Source organism: Calonectris borealis, chromosome 14 (assembly GCF_964195595.1).
Source record: "Calonectris borealis chromosome 14, bCalBor7.hap1.2, whole genome shotgun sequence".
NCBI lineage: Eukaryota > Metazoa > Chordata > Aves > Procellariiformes > Procellariidae > Calonectris > Calonectris borealis.
Window position 1 is genome coordinate 12,308,799 of NC_134325.1, and position 19,165 is coordinate 12,327,963.

At 37.7% G+C, this 19,165-nt stretch overlaps 1 protein-coding gene across 2 annotated transcripts in view; it reads right to left on the bottom strand.

Moving 5' to 3' along the window:
- HIPK3 (homeodomain interacting protein kinase 3) overlaps positions 1-19,165 on the bottom strand; it is a 114,050-nt gene that overhangs the window by 11,772 nt on the left and 83,113 nt on the right. For both annotated transcript variants that reach the window (XM_075163227.1, XM_075163226.1), the window contains exons 3-11: positions 13,283-13,406; positions 9,095-9,214; positions 7,086-7,172; positions 6,048-6,232; positions 5,112-5,271; positions 4,600-4,723; positions 1,328-1,449; positions 1,034-1,158; positions 770-931 (exon numbers count right to left, since the gene is read on the bottom strand). In XM_075163227.1, the coding sequence (XP_075019328.1) occupies positions 770-931; positions 1,034-1,158; positions 1,328-1,449; positions 4,600-4,723; positions 5,112-5,271; positions 6,048-6,232; positions 7,086-7,172; positions 9,095-9,214; positions 13,283-13,406 (1,209 nt within the window). The remainder of the gene's footprint in view (positions 1-769; positions 932-1,033; positions 1,159-1,327; positions 1,450-4,599; positions 4,724-5,111; positions 5,272-6,047; positions 6,233-7,085; positions 7,173-9,094; positions 9,215-13,282; positions 13,407-19,165) is intronic.

The following is a 19,165-nucleotide window of genomic DNA, read 5'->3' on the forward strand; positions in this document are numbered from 1 at the left end:
ATGCTAATAAGAAGCTATGTTGCCGCATCCAAACTAAGCGATATCTAAGACTGAAATTTGCAACAACATTGAATACAATACATTGAAAATCCCATTTTCTTATAAACGAAAAAAGAAACTAAAATCCCGTTTAGATGAAAAACAAGCAAACAAAACCTGGCCAGATTTCCTGCAAAGATTTTCCCTGAAAACAAAAGCTTCTTGATGAAATCCTTGTTTAAAACAAGACTGCTGAAATTGGCCTCTGTAACCCATTATTAGGGCATCCCACACCTTTGCAAATACTTTGTATGGCAGCGAGGCATATTTTCTTCGGCAAGCAGCTAAAGTATTTTTGGTCACCAGTGAAAGACAGACTATTCTTAAGACGATTGTAAGGCATACTGCAGCCCTGTTATATAGTATCTCTTTATTTTTAGTTGTCTAAAGCTGATATATCCTCATGCACATAAGCTTAGGAATATCTCATTAGAACTACCACAATATATTCTTATACCTTCCCAACGGCTATAAAGACAAATTTGCTATCATGATAGGCACATACTAATCAAAAGGAACTAAAACCTCTTACTATTGCAAGTATTTTTCCACCTAGAATGTATTACCGAAACAACACTTAAAACTTAGGGCAGAAAGAATAAATTTTCCCAAAAGACCGTTTAAGTACAATTGTCGCTAACAAACATGCCACTTTTACAGGCTATTCCCCTGCCCACTGAACAGCAACTACAGATACACTATCTCTGAATGTTAGAAATACTCTACCAACCTGTTCTGACAAAGTTTGTTCCTCTTGGTAGCTGCAGGCTGAGGCCAGACAACATGTGCAATGCCCACACTAATTGGCTGAGGGGCAGACAAGGTTATCTGATGTGTTAAAAGAGGCTGCGGTATCATTGAATTGTAATGGGCGCCCTGGGTAATCATCTTCCTGAGAAAAAATAAAGGAAGTTTTAAAATGCAAGACATTCATATCCGTAGATCCTGTTAAATCAAAGCCATTAAGGTATTGCACAAAAATACGTGGACTTACCCCCAGTCTCCAAGCCTCTGTGGACCAGCCACAGGATCAGAGGCCAGAGATGTAGCAGGAGCTGCCACTGGTGCTACTTGCTGCCATGCAGGAACCAGTATTTGCTGGGTCTGATTCGACCATGTCTGTTGTGAAGGAGAGAAGATTTCATGATGCAAAGAACGACTGAATTTACATTAGCTGCTTGTAGTTCAGCACAAAACAGAAGAGGGACTGCAACAGAACTCTACAAGGCAAAAATATTTACCAACTAATAATAAAACAAGTAAGATTTTTATGTTAAAGTAAGCCAACCTGAGAAAGGATTCCTGCTCGAAACTGTAGTGGCTGAATTGCGTGGGCTTGGGTCACCAACGGAACTGCATTATCCACCCTCAGGGAGAAACTGGTGGGTTTACTATGGTTTGTAGGAATTCCTATCAGAGAGAAAAACACATACCCAAGCTTTAAGCAGAACACCAGTCTTGCATGTATTTTCTGAGCAGAATGCAAACATAAAGGATAATTTTACAACATTTTACTATTTTTTTCTTGATATGTTTATGATCTAATTCCATAATTTCAAACCAAATAAATCAACACCTAAAAGACTTTTGTTCCATTATGTATCTGCACAAATATTTGATGCTGTAATTTCCAGAAAGAACTGCCAATAGCCTCTATTTGGAAACAGACTACTAGAAAGCGGAACCACTTTGGCAGGAAGTTCTGCAAAGCTAAGCATTTTACTCTTCATCACAAGTTACATTAAAAGTATTTGAAAGGAAGCAGACAAAAGTAAGCAGAACTGAATTTCAAAGCTTCTCACAGCTGACTCCTGCATGTCTCATGCTCTGTATTTCCAGCTAGCTGAAACCCGTTTCTCTTGGCTCTTACAGCTGGCAACGCCACATTTATAATGCCCCTATTTGTTACCAACTCTTTTGTGGGAAACAATGTAAAATTTTCTGTGTATGCTATCAAATATCTGCAGTAGAATCCATAATCCTGTTCCTCCCTTTATCAAAATAATGCAAACCGTAGCACTGTTGGAATATTACCACAAGAGCATAATAGGAAAAAGATGCATCTCATACAGATTTCATTATTGTTACAGGAAACTAACAGATGTATAGCAATGCTGCAATGTTTACTAATAATAATAATTTTTGACATAATAATGTTAAACTAAAATGAAAGAAGAATTTTTTTCAAGAGATATTGCAACAGAACAGCTGTGCTAGAAGAAAACACTGGCTAGGCAAATATACTAATTTCATCTTCTAACTGCACTTTGTGTCTTGTGCTTTAGTCAAAGACTGAGCAATGGATGTTTGGAGGTAATTACCAAAGAACTAATAAACTAAAGATTAAAAGTGGTTTGTTTTTTTTTTTTTTTAAATCTTTACAATAAAGGATGAAAGAAAATCTTCATCTGATGTAATTCTCTCATGTCATAACACAATACAAAGTTATGACCATGCAGTCCAAAACTTTTAATTTTGAAACGCTGTTGACTAATTTTTTCCACACAGCCATCTAGAACAGCAACATCTTAACTCTGCCAGTAGTAGTGAGCTTTAGCACTTCAGATATTCAACAGAGCAGCCAAGCAGGGAAAAATTGAACCAGTGCCAGATATCATTAATATCCCTTTCCCTCCGTGCCAGCAACTCAACTTGTCACCTATGTGATGAAAACAATATATTCCCTTCATTCAAGCTGTAGCAGAATTTAAATTTGGAAATTTATGATCATACTAAGAATACAGTATACGGATCACAGATGAAGTATTTGCCTGTACTGTTTCCTTTTCTATAATCACTTTATTCATCTGGGTATAATGAAAACAGTAGGTTTTTTAAATTATGAGATATGTCATTGTGTAAAGCATATATACAATTTAAATAAGAAATTACTTAGCCATACTAAGTGCTCAGAAGGAAATCTGAATGAAGCCATGCATTTAGCTCATACAGCCTCTGACACTCTGCATGGTGAATACTCGGAGCCTCCATGAGTTTCCGGAACTCATGATAGATGCAGCAGCCACAGATAACATTACTGATAAAGTCTGCCGTATTTGCCTTTATTTAAAGAGATAAAGACTTCCTGGGCTCTAAGTTTAGGTTAAAAGTGTTCTGGGTTTTTTTTCCAGAGTGAATCTAGTGTGACTTCTAGAACTTCAAACTGCAGAGGGAGAACTAAGGAGGAGTTTGAAAGTCATTCTTAAAAAAACCTACTTCCTATAAACTCCATCATTTCAAGATCTGGTCTAAACATAAAGCTAAACCATCACCAAGACAGATAAATTTCATCTTTGGAAATGAAGACTATAATCAAGCTAACTTAATAAACAAACAATATAAACTACCTTTCCCTCTCTATAAATGACTATTACTAGGATAAGAAAGGCTGTTTTTCATCAGCTCCTCTCTGATCAGCCCATTATAAACAGAACAAACAAGTTTTGTTTGATATGTTCCGCGATCTAAATGAGGTTTTAAAGACTCCTCCAAAAAATAAGACCCTCATTTGCATGATGCAAATGTTTAGGGAAATAAAGGTCAACTGCATTACCATGTGTCCTTCTAGAGATGCATATGCTTATTTGGTCATTTTCTACACTGCGGAAATACTTCTGCGCTAGCATTTCCACCTCGCAGCCTTCCAAATGTTTCTGATAATTGAACCCTCAGCCAATTATTTCTTTCCATATGCTTAAAACAATCTTGTCCTTTGTAAAATAGAAGACTTCAGCCAATCTGCCCTTTCCTCCTCACAGCATGATGCAATCAACATTCTCAAAGATTTAGTTATATGTTTTTCAGCCATCAGAAAGCTGCGGCAGTTCTAGCTAGCATTATAACCATAGGACAGTAAATGTAACACTGTTTATGTAGGGCAGCTACATCCTGAAATGAAGCCCCAGGTTTCCAGATGTTCTCTTAAACATTCACTTGGAAGTCCAATTAAAAAACCCAACTTTATTATCTAGACAGATTTATCACAAGAACTGTTATATTCTCTTACCCTTACCCCTAGGATACCCTAGGGATGGAGGGGTGGGGGGGAGTGACCCACAAAACAACAAAACAAAACAAAACCAACAAAAGAAACAAAAAAACCCCAAACAAACAAAAAAACCCAAGCAAACCACCACAATCAAACCAACAAACAAAAAAATCCCAACACACGCAACCACCAAAAAAGAAACAAAAAAACCACACCACCCAAAAACCACGACACTGATATTCCCCTCATCTTTCTTCTTTCCTCTCAAATTTTATTTCAGAATACCAATGTGTCCCTCTATTTTAGCCAAGATATATATATACACACACATATACATATACATGTGTGGTATATGACAATGCGCTCTGGATATTCTGCAGATGCTGATTTGCTACTTCTTTCAGAAAGGTGCAATGTATCTGGATCGGACTCACACGCTAATTTTTTTATGACATAATTAAATTCTTTTAAATATATAGCTTAAGTGAATATAATGGAAAACTGCTATACTGCTAAGAGACAGACAGCAATGCTCATATTTCAGGAACTGTAACAATTAGAGTTCAACATACCTTGAATAGTTGGAGGACAAATAATCAATGCCTGTTGGAAAACATCACTGCAACCAAACTGAGCAGTTCCTGCCTGCAGCGGTATCCCTTGGTGCAAAACTGAATGGGCAGATGCAGTTATTGCCTGTGGGAGCAGATTCAATACAGGCAACATTATAACTGTGAATCTAAATCTCTCACACACTTGTCCCACCAGCTTATATAATAAACAACTAAAATAACTTATAGAAATTAAAATTTCAAATACATTTCACAGGAAGCAATCCCGTTTGGCCACCGGAGGGCACCACAATACAGCACTGCTTTGCTATGGCAAAGCCAGTTTGTAACTTAATTTTGAAACCTGCTGAATTCTAAACGGTTGGTTTGTTTGTTTGTTTAAAAAAACATTAGGAAAAAATGAGAGTAAAAGACAGAAGATTTTGGCACTTTCTAGATGTACTTTTTCAATTATGAAATTAATTAGAGAAACAGCATTAACACAATTTGTATTTTAAAAAAAATGTTTTTACCTGACTTCTTACTGGACCAATTTTGGTAAAGCTCGCAGTCAGATTAGCTGCACTGCCTGAGGCAACTGGTCTCATAAGTGATGTTTTATTGCGATTACTTAAGTCATACAAATTTGATCTGCATTTGCAAACATCCATGATATGAAAACAGGACTTCACTCTATCAAAACCAGAAAGTAAGTTGCTTTAATTAGAATTTCATGTTGTTAAATGTATAAAACAATTCCCCAGAACAAGAAAAAAAGAGTTCAAAGCCCACAGTTCCCAATTTCACAGAACAGCATCATATACAGAAGCAGAAAAAAGAAATACTGCTATTACTATGTTCATGTCAAGCCTTTGTAATGCATATTTTAAAATCAAGAAAAATACTGCTCTTTCCTGCTCCTTGTAAATAACACCATTTTCTAACAACCGCGTACAAGCAGGAATGATAGTAGACTAAATGGATGGGGAAAGCTCTTTCTTTCAGTGAAATGCTTGCACTTTAGGAAATCCACAGTGAAATACACAGTTCCAGAACTGCAAGACAACTTTCAATATATTCCATATTACCTTCTTTTATGCATTGGTTATCTGAGATGTTCATCTCAAGAGGAAGTGCCTACCGTAGCTCTCAATGACTGACAGGAACTAAGGCTCTTCATACTTCCAAAAATCAAGCCCAAGTTTCTGCAGTGTTGGAATTTTATCATATAAATGATGACTTAGAAATCTATTGCTCTAAATGTTACTTTTCAGAAAAAAACATAGTTATTCAAACAGTTTCCTTGACCAAGTAGACGTGTGTAATATTGCAAGCACTTGAAAGAATTCTGTAAGACTTTACAAAAATGACAAAAGATTTTTCTCTCCGATAGCAGATGAAACAACACTGTTATACACATGCATCATGACAACGGAGATTTAAAAAAATAACTTTTGTGTGTTACATACTGGTTGCTATGAGGAAAATCAAGGAGGTGCTTCATGGTAACAAAAGAATGGTTCAGGGTCTCAGCTGGAGTGATTCTTAAATCAGCGTCGATCAGCAACATTTTCTTCAACAGACTGACAAATTCCCTCCTATCTGCCTTCTCTGCCAACAGGTCACTTCCTTCCAAATCCATCACCATGTTCACCTGGCATTGAACAACACAGTCAGACAGAAGACATGCATATTCATTTAACTCTTTCTGTTATTGCTTTCTGCTATAAAATACTAATATTCCACGATTTTATCATGTGGAGCACGGTGAATTTGCTAGCTTAGCCCAGTACAGTTGGCTTGGAATTGGAATTTTTTCTGCACACACTACTCCCCTTGCACCCTCCCCAGCTAAAAACCTCTGAAGGCTTCATTCCAGTCTGGGACTTGGAATTTAAAAAGTAAGGTTTGGGATAAAGATCTTTATATGGTCTAACTTAAACTACAGAGGTAGTCTTCAAAAAAGAATTTCAAACATGTATTAATACCAATCTTGCAAAAAGATTTGATTCTCTTTTCAGGATATGGAAAAGAATGAAAAATTTCCTTTTGTTATTGACTAGAGAGCTATAAAGCTAAAGAAAAGTGCAGAAACCGCTAAGTTTTTTTTAAAAAAGGAAAAAAATGATTATATTGAGAATTATATTGTTAAGATAGCAGAATTATACTGGAAATTATACAGTTAAGATAGGATCCATATGCATTCTTTTTTTACCCAGAATGGCAGATAAGGTAGAATAGAAAGTATACATTATACATAAAATTAAAGGGTTCCCACCACAAGAAGAAGTACCATTGTTTAACACAAGCAATGACAAAGGAAGACCTTTGTAAAAAGCCAAAAGGACCGACATAGCTAGACATTTTCCTCAGAGCAACATATACAGAGAATAATGGATATGTCTGATATACAATAAATAATATTCTAAGAGGTGTTTATTTCAAACTAGTAAAATGTTTTAAAAACACACATTCCTTTTGCAAAGGAAGAATGCTTTAATACTCACATGCACTATATCATCCAAACTGTTGAAAATATACTTCCGGGCCTCTTTAGACTTCATACCTGTCTCTGCCTCGTGCTCTTCCAATGTCTCAAAAAAGAAGAGGAAAGCTGAGTTTACAAGTTGGCAATAAAGGACACTTACAGCTACAAAGTAACTTTACATATTTATCAGCCTACTAAACCTGTTTTTTAAAAAAATAATTAATATTTCAACTGTATATTTGTATGCTGCTTTGCTGACTACTTTCATTTTCTAAATCAAAATACAAAAACTACTGAATTTCACAGCCGAGTGATCACAGTACTGGATTACAATAGATGGCTTGTAAATCACACAGGAAGTGCTGAAAGCCTAGCAAAACATTGTTTAATGAAACTCTCTTACGTGCTTCTGTTTTTATGTATCACAGATTTTCTATTACTTCTATTTTACACATTTCCTCAAACTCAGACTTTTAACTCCAAACAGCAGCAACATCATATCACTGTTAAAAAAAAAAAAAAAACAAAACCAAAACCAACAAAAAACGACAACAAAACCAAACAAACAAACAAAAACACACACCAAAAACACCAGGCAGGTTCTGTTCAATTCTCTTTGCTTTCTCTTTTCTTTTGTTATTTTTATACTTTTATTCCTTTGCATACACAACAGGTGGTGTACGTATTTTAAATACAGAAGTATGAAACAAACAATTAAATCGCAGAGAATGAATGCGATCACCTATCCGTGATTTATGAGCTGGAATACCACTTTCTGTTACAATTTTCCTCCTTCAACACGGACAGCACCAGGAGGCAGGTTTTGTTTTAAGAGTCCATGTTGCAGGGGGCAAGGCAGGACTGCAGGGAAAAAATTTTTTTAACATGGAGATTACAGAAAAGTTTCCAAAATTAACTCTGACAAAAACTGCAAGTAATGACCAATGGTCCGTACCAAAACTCCTTTCTTCCCCCAAAACAGCATTTAGTCTGCTGTGAGAGATTTAACCTCTGAAATATAAGAGCTTCTGAAAATGGGGAGAGCTGTGTGCATCAAGAACTCGTTCAGGTTCTCCGATACGGAAAAGGCAGATCAACTGCCCGAAAAACCAGAAAACTGGAATAATCAGGATGGTGTAATCGGAGAATCCTTACACAACCCAACGCGGCAGCGTTACAGCAGGGCAGCACTGGGCCCCGGCCGCTCGGCCCCACGCGTGCCGGGGATTTACCAAGTTACTGCGGGGAGTTACACAACTTGTGCTTTGAGCTCGTCAGCTGTTTGTTACTGCAGAGGTTTTATGTCAACTGTAACTGTTTCCTGACTCCCCAAGTAAATTTGGTGAAGCAGCGCCATGAAGTACTACAATTTAAAAAACATAAATATTTGCATAGGAAGTTAAAGCTCTGCTTATGGTCAGTGTGCAATAATGTTGCTTAGACAGAAGGCGTGCAGACCATAAAAGCACATTTTTTTTAATTTCATCTGCTTTCATTGTATTGCAGCTTTCAGCCTGTTTTAGCACGAGACCGAAGGAAATGAGCTGTACACAGTCATATTGTTTCTTAATCCCCTTTCTCCTAGGAACTTCTGCTCCTGAAGCCAGTTTTGACTATATTTTGACAGAGCAGTTTGGGCCTCAGAGACAAATTCTTTAAAGGAAAGTGAAAACCAGTGACCAAGAAATAGAAAAAAAACCCCTAATTTAGTATCTCTGGAGATAATTTGAATTATCCCAGAAGTATCTCTGGCTTAATTTGAATTCAATGCTCTCTCCACCTGGCACCCGTGCACTGGTCGGCCAGCCACCACGCAGCCTCTGGGCCAGCCGGAAGGGAGGAAACATGGGCATGAGCTCGGAGCGCTGGTTTTGGGGAATGGGAAAAGTGGAAGGGATAGGGAGCAGGGACTGATAAAAATCACAGGAGATGTGGAAGGGAGCTAACAACATCATAGTGAACGTTGGCCTCTCTGGCTTCTCTGCTCACAAAATAATACGCTGTTTTCTACTATATTATACTGTTTACCTTTAATCTCCAACTAGAATATGGTGCATCCGTTTCTCTACAGAAGAATCTTGCAGTTTTCGTTCCCATGCTTAACAACTGCTCTCCTGGCAAACCTTGAGTCTGTGAAATGTAACGAATCTGAGGAAGAAGGGAAAAAAAAAAAAAAAAAAAACCATGGGAAATAATTTACCTCTGATTTTCAAAATCAGATCCACGCAGTTAAAAATTTGACATTTCATTTCAAAAATGGCAAAATGAACCACCCTCAGAGCACCATAGTTTGACAACTACATCTTACATAGGAGAGAAACCTAACACTGAGCGCTTGATACTGCTCTCTCCATCTCTCAGAGAACGCCATACATAAACAATCCTCTGAAGTGACCTACATAAGCAAGCTTTTAAAGTTCAGACACAGAAATGAGGAGCTGGGGAAAGTGGCTGTCATTACCTCCTCAACCCATTCAAATCCTAAATGTAGGATTAGAAAATTAGTAAGCGTGCTTTGCTTGTGTACAGAAGTTTGATGATTTTTTTTTGGCATACTCTCATTATACAACGCTATAAAAATCTTCCCGTTTGCTGTTTCCAGTGTATCTTACGCGTCCGATACACCTGCATTTCAAGCAAAAGCTCCACTTGGAAAGGGAGTGCACATACAACCTCCAGGCATCCAGCAAAAGATCCTGTGCTCGTCTCAGAAAACTGCTACTGAATGCGATGGGAATGGAGTAGCTTTCTGCCTGAAATGGTCAGATGCTCTTTTCCACTGAAATGATTAACACGCATTTATTTTAGAAGATAATTTACTATGCATTTTTCATTACCTTTCTTACAGTTGATGATACAATGTATTACCTAAAATAGTTTAGATTCAAGGCTTCGACGGAAATCTGTTGAAACAACACGTTATGATGTGTTTTTAATTCCTGTGCATGCAATGTTAACTCACTGTACATGGCGGGAATTATCCCAGAAGTAATACTTCTTTAAAAATTAAAAAAAAAACTTGCAGAAAGATGAATTGGAAGAATAATTGGCAATAATGGCAAACTGAGCTTGTTGCAGGTCGGGATGGAGGGAGTACGGATTCTAGCAGCCAGGGCTGAAGGTCCGGGGGGAGCGAGGGCTGAAGGGCGCTGGGCAGGGTCCCCCACCACGCGTCTCCACAGAGCGGCTGCTGGTGTGGGCCAGCCCCTGGAAAAGGGGGAGCAGCTGGGGAATAAGAGAGAATGGAAGAAAGGAAAAAAATCAAAAGGAGAGAGCAGTGAAATACACCGAACCAGAAACTGGGAGATAAGATGAATTCAATGGAAGACAGAGGACTTGAGAGCTAGGAGCACCTGAGAAGAGAAAAACTGATGGGCAGTAGAGAAGAAAGGTACACGCAAGGCTTCTGCTGAAATATGCGTGACAGACCAAAGCGGGGAGGAACTAAATGTAATGCTGCCAACTTTTGGTATTTGGTATCCTCCATAATGATGAGGAAGTAAAGAGAATCCCACTCTGACCAGAACTCCTTCTAGATCATTTAGTTGTTTTCTAAGCCTATTATAAAGTCTTAGAAATTAGAGGGGGAAAGACAATGCATTTATTCAGAAATTTAGCAGTTAAGCACCTGTGCCTGTTTTTAATGAGTATTAAAGCTCAGAAGAGATGGCTATTTTCCACTGAGAAGTACAGCTGTTACTAGATATAATCACAGATGAATATAATAACTAAGAGCTTCCTTTCAAGGGCTTGCGTGTTGGTTGCCACATGCCAGGGGGACAGGGGGAAATGCAGCACAAAGCCCTTGCCTGTTCGCTTACTCGGTGACACACACCACGTAGCAGGAGGAAAGGAATTTCCTTGGGAGCCGTCTCCTACGACTGCTGTACTCGTGTACACTGAGGAAAACCCTGAATCAAATTTCTCCGAAGCAAGTTTTGCAGATCTGCTTAAGCACAATGACAAGGCTGACTAAAGCAAGGTAATTCCTGCTGGTGCAGAGGAGGTTACAGCTCCTCTTCCACCATGACTTCTCTGACATGAAGATCAGACAAGTTGCTAGACAAGTTCTTAACTGATGATTCCTGCAAACTTGAATGATATGTCTTGAAGTGAATGTCTTTTAAACTCAGTATTCACTTGTAAAGCAAGCAGAAAATCTTATGGGCATCAAGATTAGCCCCTAATCCATGCAGTCCTTTGCATGAAGCACAGCATCTTGGAAGGTGGATGTCATTGGTGACAATGTTGTTTACTTGCACTGGCTGGCAGTATCTAGAGGTCGAACCGTGTTGGCCCTGGGCCTACAATGGCAAGAAACAAGAGACAGGAATACGCTGTCATAAGGACCTGGCTGTCTAAAACTGAGAAAAGATGAGCCAACGAGCACCGTGAAGGTAGGCACTGCGCACCGTACCAAACTGCCTTCATCTGCCTGGGTTTCATACATGACAAGATGGCTGCAGTGCAGCAGGGGAAAGAAAGTCTTTTTTTTTTCAAATGAGACTCCTCATTATTCTGAAAAAACATCCTCACAATCATGAGATTGAGCTTTACACTGTTACTGCTCTCTGTACAAAAGTCAGAGGCTCACAGCTATGTAAGCCTGTTGGCACACGTTAACAGTCTGGGCTGCTGCCATCACAACAAATCACAAGTTAATTTGAGGAAAGAATTGGGACACGGGCAGCATTCTCCACCATTCAAATCCCTACTGCATCGTAAGTGACTGAAGATGTGGTCCAAAGCCACGTTCCACATGCAGAAGCAGCATCTGCCTAGATGTGAGATCATGATCAGACGACCATGAACTGGGCTTACAGGTCCTTCCTCACCCACAGCAGCATCCCTTTTAACAGCTACTTAACAGCAGTACAGGGTCAAAAGTGAAAGTAATTCTGGAAATTACATATTTTGGCACTTTTTTTGAAAGTCCAGATCTCCTGCAGTTTCTTTCAAAATAAGAGGTGAACAAATTTGCCAAGTTCTTAGAAATTTTTGAGACAGTATTACAGATTCTTTCCAAAAACAAATGCCTTCACTTTTTCCATATAGAACATCAGGAATTACATGGTTGTTAGTTGATTCCTCTTTTGTTCTCCATTTTAACAGCAATACCCTGCACAAAAATCTTCTAAATGCATCAAGACCTCAACCCGTGTTCCATTCATAGCTCACTTCCTAGCCATGAAACACTGAATTTTGTGTAAATGAAGGAAACCGAAATATGAAATGTTACGAAAATCAACACAAAAATCAATATATCCTCTGACAGTGGTTTTAACAAAAGGATTTTTAGAAAAGTAGGTCTGATCTGTAAGCACAGGGAGCCAAAAGCTCACTACATGAAGATCAGGATTTGAATAACCTAAACAACTTGCTGAAGGAACTGCCCCCAAACTGCTGAATGAAAGATGTAGAAGTTAGTATCAAGCCAGTGCTGCTACATCTGGGATTTTCAGATTTCTTCACTTTCAAAGTTCAAAACCAGGCAGGGACAGTCAGAAGGCTGATTACTTCCAAATCTCCACATTATGCTAGAAAATTAAAGACTTCTCTCTCTCAAGTGTTTTAAATAGAAAATATTCTACGTCTTTCATCAGAAACAACTTTTTTTTTTTTTAAGTCAGCTCACTAATGCCAATGGTATCAGTAGTTGAAAACTCCAACAAAGAAAAGGCACAGCTTCAACAGCTTCAAGCTTTACCATTGCATATATACAGTATTATTGCGACAGCTGATTCTCATTCCTCATGAAGTATAGGCTCTCAAATCTTTGAGCTATACTGGATTTCCAGAAAGCATCAGGAAGTATTCAGAAGGCAACTAATCCTGACATCTGAACAGACATTCCAGAGTCAACCCCGTTCATGGCAAGTGAAAGAGAGATTACAATGCAATGATAGTGGCCACAAACTGGCTTCCATCAGAAAAAGCAGCTTCAATACTAAGAGTTATTTGAGGGGGGAGGGAAGGGGAAGAAAAAAAGGACAAATTGAACTTTAATTCAGAAAAGCAGCACAATATATAGTTTAGTCTAGAAACAGGATTTATGTTTCTAGGACAATCAATAAGACTAAATTAAAAGCATTGAACAGACTTGAAGAAATGCTACTTAATAGGAGATGTTATTAACATTTGAAATCCTGGATTTAATGATCTGAAATTCTTAAGTTGCAGAAAGTATGCATGTGCTTGTGAAATTTATTCTACTACCTGGTCATATTCCAGTGCTCCTGGGTACAGTGGCCATCCAAGAAACAGCTCTGCAATCACACACCCTAACGACCACATGTCTATGGCTTCACAAAACGGCAATCCCAGTATGATCTCTGGTGCTCTGCAAATTAAACATGGTTACTGAATTTTTTCCTTGGGGAAACAAGGTAATTCAACAATCCAACATGACAAAAAAACCCTGTTATTTGAAAACACAGGCTAATTATTTCAATAAAATCGTAACATTGGAAATTGCATTTTTCTTTATCTAGATAATCCGTGGTAAAATTTTGCAGCTCTGAGATGGTTTTTTCCTACAAGTATCAGTTTGCTACATACATCAAAATAATCAATATGACTTAAAAACAGAATGTCACCGATTCAACATTTTTGGCTTCCCTCCATTATGTCCCGAATGATTTGTCCACTCAATGTCATACGCCTGTAACTACATTCTAAACACAATACAGTCATTTTGTCTCAAAAACAAACAAGAAGTTTTATCTGAAAATACACTTGCACACTTCCCAACCGGACAGTACACTTAAAGCTATTTAAAATATCAATTTAATTACTGCAAATCCTTTAATGCACTCAAATCAGTTCAATGTGACCAAATCATTTAAATGAAACCGTTCCACTTGCTAAAGAGACCAGGACTTATTTTTCACCTAAAACAAATGTGAATTATTTAACCAACGGCATTTGAATTTATTTCTGTACTCAAGAACCAGAAAAATTGGTATTGACACAGCTGCTAAACAGGCTTTTAACATTTCTGTTCATGTGGAACAAAACTCAGGTATTTCACAGATATCCATTTTAATTGCATTTGTTCTTTTTAAACCTTCCCTCCCAGTTCATTCAAGCTATTAACAAAAGGAAAAATAATTCAAATATATCTGCATGCTAATATAGAAAGATGCCTGGAGACGTAAAATACTATTTAAAGCATCACACTATAAAGTGATTTACTTTTAAAACAGACAATCTGTTGTTAGCTTAACATGCCACAGAACAGCAGGAAGGTGGTTAAAACTAAGAGGGTAACTCCCACGGCAGCTGGGCAGGACAGTAGCATTCAACTGACCAGGTAACACGCTGGTGGGAAAAAATCACGATTTCTCACCTGTGTAAAAGCTTAAAAATCTTACACTTCAGCACATGCTGATGTATCATATTGACATTCCACATACAAAACAGAATCTCCGATCATAGTAAATTCCTACGTATCTCATTTATCTTCTCCTCTGACATTTTCCTTTATAAAATATTCTTTAATTCACCAAAATGTACCGGATTGGGAACAAAGTCCTATTTTCATGCTACATTGGGACAGAAAAGCTATTTTGTAGTATACAGTAGACCAAGAGCTGAAGCATCTCCATCCCTTTTCACAAGGAGTAGTTGGCAGAAGCTGTACGTAGACATACTCCAAGCTCCAAGGATGCACGTTCACTGCCGGGGACGGATGCCTGACGCTCTGCCCCATCCCTGACCAGTGAAACCACGCGGGCTTCTGCTACAGGGAAAATCCGAGACTTTCCACAGATAAGAAAGTCTACAGGACAGGATATTCTGTTAAATATTCATGTACTTTCCATTCATGCCAGCGCTGCAGTTCTTCCCATCCTTGTCACAAACCGTTTCGGATGCGATTATATGAAGGATAAATCTTGTCACACTGGCGGTGAAACTGGAGAGGCTCAGTTTTCCACTGCTTTCAAAGATTTGATTACAATAAACTTCTAGGGATCAAACATAACGTATTTTTGTAATGCGGGATCATGACATTGCAGTAAGCATTAGCTAGTTTCGTTATCTGAGAAATAAATTTAATATATCTAGATGCCACAAGACTAGAAATAGCCATAAGAAACGTCTGCCTTCAGCTGCTGGCTGGGTGCCAGCCTGCGTTCGGTTGTTACAGATCTCTGTTAAAATACGCTTCCTTTTGTTGTATTATGTTACAGCCCTGAATAGTTAATGAATATACACACAGCCTATGGATATAGGGGCTTTAACAAATGCTTCTGCTAAAATAAGCTCTTTAAAACCTCTTACATTTACTCAACAGTTAATATGTGCACCGTACAAAAATAGCCACAGTCGGTCAGTCTGTCGCTCGTCTCTTTTGAGGGATAGGATTGCAAATAAAAGAAGGATAAGGGTAGATACGATGATAAAAAAAAAGAATGTTTACTGTATTTCACAATATAGTAATCTGTTAGTTTTTCACGGGTACCAAGTAGTTCTGCAATACCAACAGAAGTGCTAACAAGTCTGAGGAAAAGGAACGTACTTAAGGAGAGGCAAGACCGGTGCTCCTCACTTCCCAACACTGACCTACCATCCAGAAAGGCAGAGGAAATAAATGTGCTCCCAAACAGGGCTACCTGCACCTCACTACAGTACAGGGAACAAAAATAATTTTCAGGCTAGCTTGAAGTGAGGAAGATGAAGAGCTGCCGCTCCACAGAAATGTCAAATTCACTGTTTTTCAGGTTCAATGTCTCCTACTGTTGGCCTTATGCTGATCCTTAAAATGGAGCAACTCTCCCACAGCAAAGTTACAAGAGAACTTGTACTGGGTCTGATTATGTTTAGATTGGTTGTAACCAGCTCAAATATTTTTGATAAAGGAAAATAGTTCGTTAACGGTATGCTCAAAAGCACCTTTTTTTTTTCCTCACTCCTTCTTTTAAACTTCCAGTTAAAATCCATTTGGACAACTGGGGAGGAAAGGGTTAAAGAGGAGGGAGTCATTCTTCATTTTTTATTTTTTTAAGATGATCCACAGCTCTTTTTTCATGTAAGAAATATTTTTACATACAGCTTAAAAGGAAGGTATTCTCTTTCCTAACTACAACCATAGACATTACATTAAGCGGTAGGAACTCCAGGTGTCCCAACACAGTCACTTTAACACCAGATTACTCAAAAAAGACTGTAACTTGGTACATCTCTCTCTCAAAACACCACCACACACACACGCTACTGCTTGGTATCTACTGCAGATGACAAGGTGCTCAGTACACCAGAAGCTACTGTAGTCCCCAACTTAGTAAATAGCATCTCTTTTCCCCTACCAAGACATCCTACAAGGAGAACACCAGAATTTTCTAAACTTTTTAAGGATACCAAATCTTACTTAAATGTACTTAAATGAAATTTAAAGCAAGATTTTACAGAGAGAACATCTATTTCCTTCTTATCAATGTTAATTAAACATTGATTTCTTATCAATGTTAATTGAACATTAATTAAAAACATTAACAGAAAGCTTCATTTAGAATTTGAAATGCAATATTACTACACTGGAAAGAGTCGCTTTATTAAGCAACAACTCTGAGATCAACACATCTGAAATCCTCCTTTCTGGCTTGACACAGCACAGCTCAATGCAACTCTCCTGAAGCAGACTTTTCAATTGGAAATATCTAAAAAGATGAAAGACGCCAATGAATATTTGCTTCAGCTGCTTGTTTGGGTAGTCACATTTCTATTTATTACATCACAGACCATGAATATACATATTATTTCACAGGTTTTTGAAAGCTTATGAGGAAAGAAACCACAGAATTTGTTCTGTTAAATTGCTAGAGACCAGAACATTTCATAAAATAATTTAGCTTCAGCATGTTAGCCAGCTTAGAATGAAGCTACAAAAGAAGCACATTTGAAGAAAAGTGAAACAATTCCTCAAGGCAGGATCAAAAAACAAACAAACGAACAAGCAAAAACTACACAAAAATCAAAACCTTAGCATAACAACAGAAAAATTCTTCCAACCTTTACACTGGGGGAACAAAGAATAAAGAGCAAGAATTAGCTGTATTAAAAAAAAAAGTCATGACAAAAACTCTAAAGAGTCAAGCCATTTCAAATGATCACTACCTGTAAGTCTTTGGTCAGAAATCCAATTTAGAACAGAAGTTAAATGAAAAAGCTAAAACCCAACAGCTAATGTACATAATAACAACTGAGGAACAGCATAAAACAATAAAAACAGCAGCTTCCTGGAACAACTAACTTTATGAAAAATTCTGTTGAATGCACGAATAATTTCTCAAACATGTTCCCACTGAAGGTCCTATAACAATTGTACGTACCCCATCACACATCAAGGAAATGAGATTAAAGACTGAGCAATTTTTATTTCTATTTCTCTTCTGGCATATGAAAGGATCAATGTATCTACTGTCTACCACATGCCACTGCTTTATTTATTGACCACCAGGTTGCCACTCTCCAGATGGGAGAAGCGTATATAAATAGCCTTCCTCCTCTCACGTCTCCCACTCCTTTCAACACATCCATGTGATTTCTCTCCAAGACTAAAACCTTTAGCCACCACCTATGCCAACTTCCCTGCCAGAAACTGAAGGTAACGGTGCCACATGAGGAACATGGAGCTACTTCCTCTCCCCAGGTGCTATTGCCTGGACATTGGGCATGCTGGTATATCCTGGGCAGTGTTATCTCTTCATTACAGGTTTTGCAGTAAAATTCCTTTCAAACAGGCATGTAAGCCTTATCAAGCCATTTTGACTTTGCAATTTAAAACACACTGAATAAAAATTTTAATGCTGTCTCTTCATAATTTTTGGCTTCTGTATATTCATATAGTTGAAGGTAAATGCAGACAGTGTTTCTAATATGAGCATGCAACACAAAATTTATACTCTTCTCTCATAAGCCAAACATTACTACCCCTAATTACCACTGTTCATTGCGACAGGGCCTAATACTTCATCTGCTCAGGATACAGCACACTGTCATCATTATAACGAATACTTATGCAAAGAAGTCATCAAAAGGGTAGGATGTTTATCTTTTTTTATTAATGACTTGTTCAAAGCCAAGGATCAAAAGAACTCAGGTAAACGAGTCCATTTTGCAAGAGTTATAATCAAAATGGTTTACAAACCTGACAATAACACTTCTTCCCCCTCCACTACCATTACTAGCATAACACAAGCATTTACTTTATGAAAGAAATAACTAGATATGCATTGAGAGATGCGTAGTTGTTCTTCTAAAGAAAGGAGGTCTAAGAGAAAGATCAGATGCAGTGAATAAGTTAATGAGAGATGGTAATGGGCATTCTAACAAATATTCTCATGTACAATTCATTTTCTTCAACTACCAGTCTTCATCATGAACGTGGAGGAGTGCAAACCTTTCTAAGAGATCTGCAAGAACATAGGAAAGACTCTAGGCTAGAGGGATCCAAATCAAGGTGGCAATACACAGAAAACAACGCACAGGCAAGTACACTTCAATAATCTGAAGGATGCAATGGGAATGAACCACATAATGACAAAATCTGTGGATGATGAAGGATATAAAGAACAGTTGGTTCTCTAGTGCATTTGTGATGGACTTCAGAAGGAATTTCAAACATGCAATCAGATCAACACAACGACATAGAGCATACATGGTGTATAGTAAACCATAGTGAAAATTAATGCATATTATTCATTCATTAATTAATTACCCGTAAGAATTAATAGGTTACAGATTAACCAATTTTCCAATGAAAAAAATCTAGACAAATTTACAGATTACTCGAGAAAAATACCTTACAATTGAGAGCAAAAATAATCAGGATATCAGTGTTTATTTTTAAAGGACATATTGAAAATTATTATGCCTTATATAAAACTAGTGATAATCCCTCACCTTGAATAGTGTGTGTGTTCACTTTTGAATTCTGTGTTCAGTTTTGGTCACCCCCATCTGAAAAAGGATACATCAAATAGAAAAGACGCAGAGAAGGACAATATAAATTAAAGACTTGAAGAGACTGAAGTACAAGAAGAAACCCTGGTTAGAACTATAAAGCTTCAGGAAAGAATGAATGATCCGTAACATTAC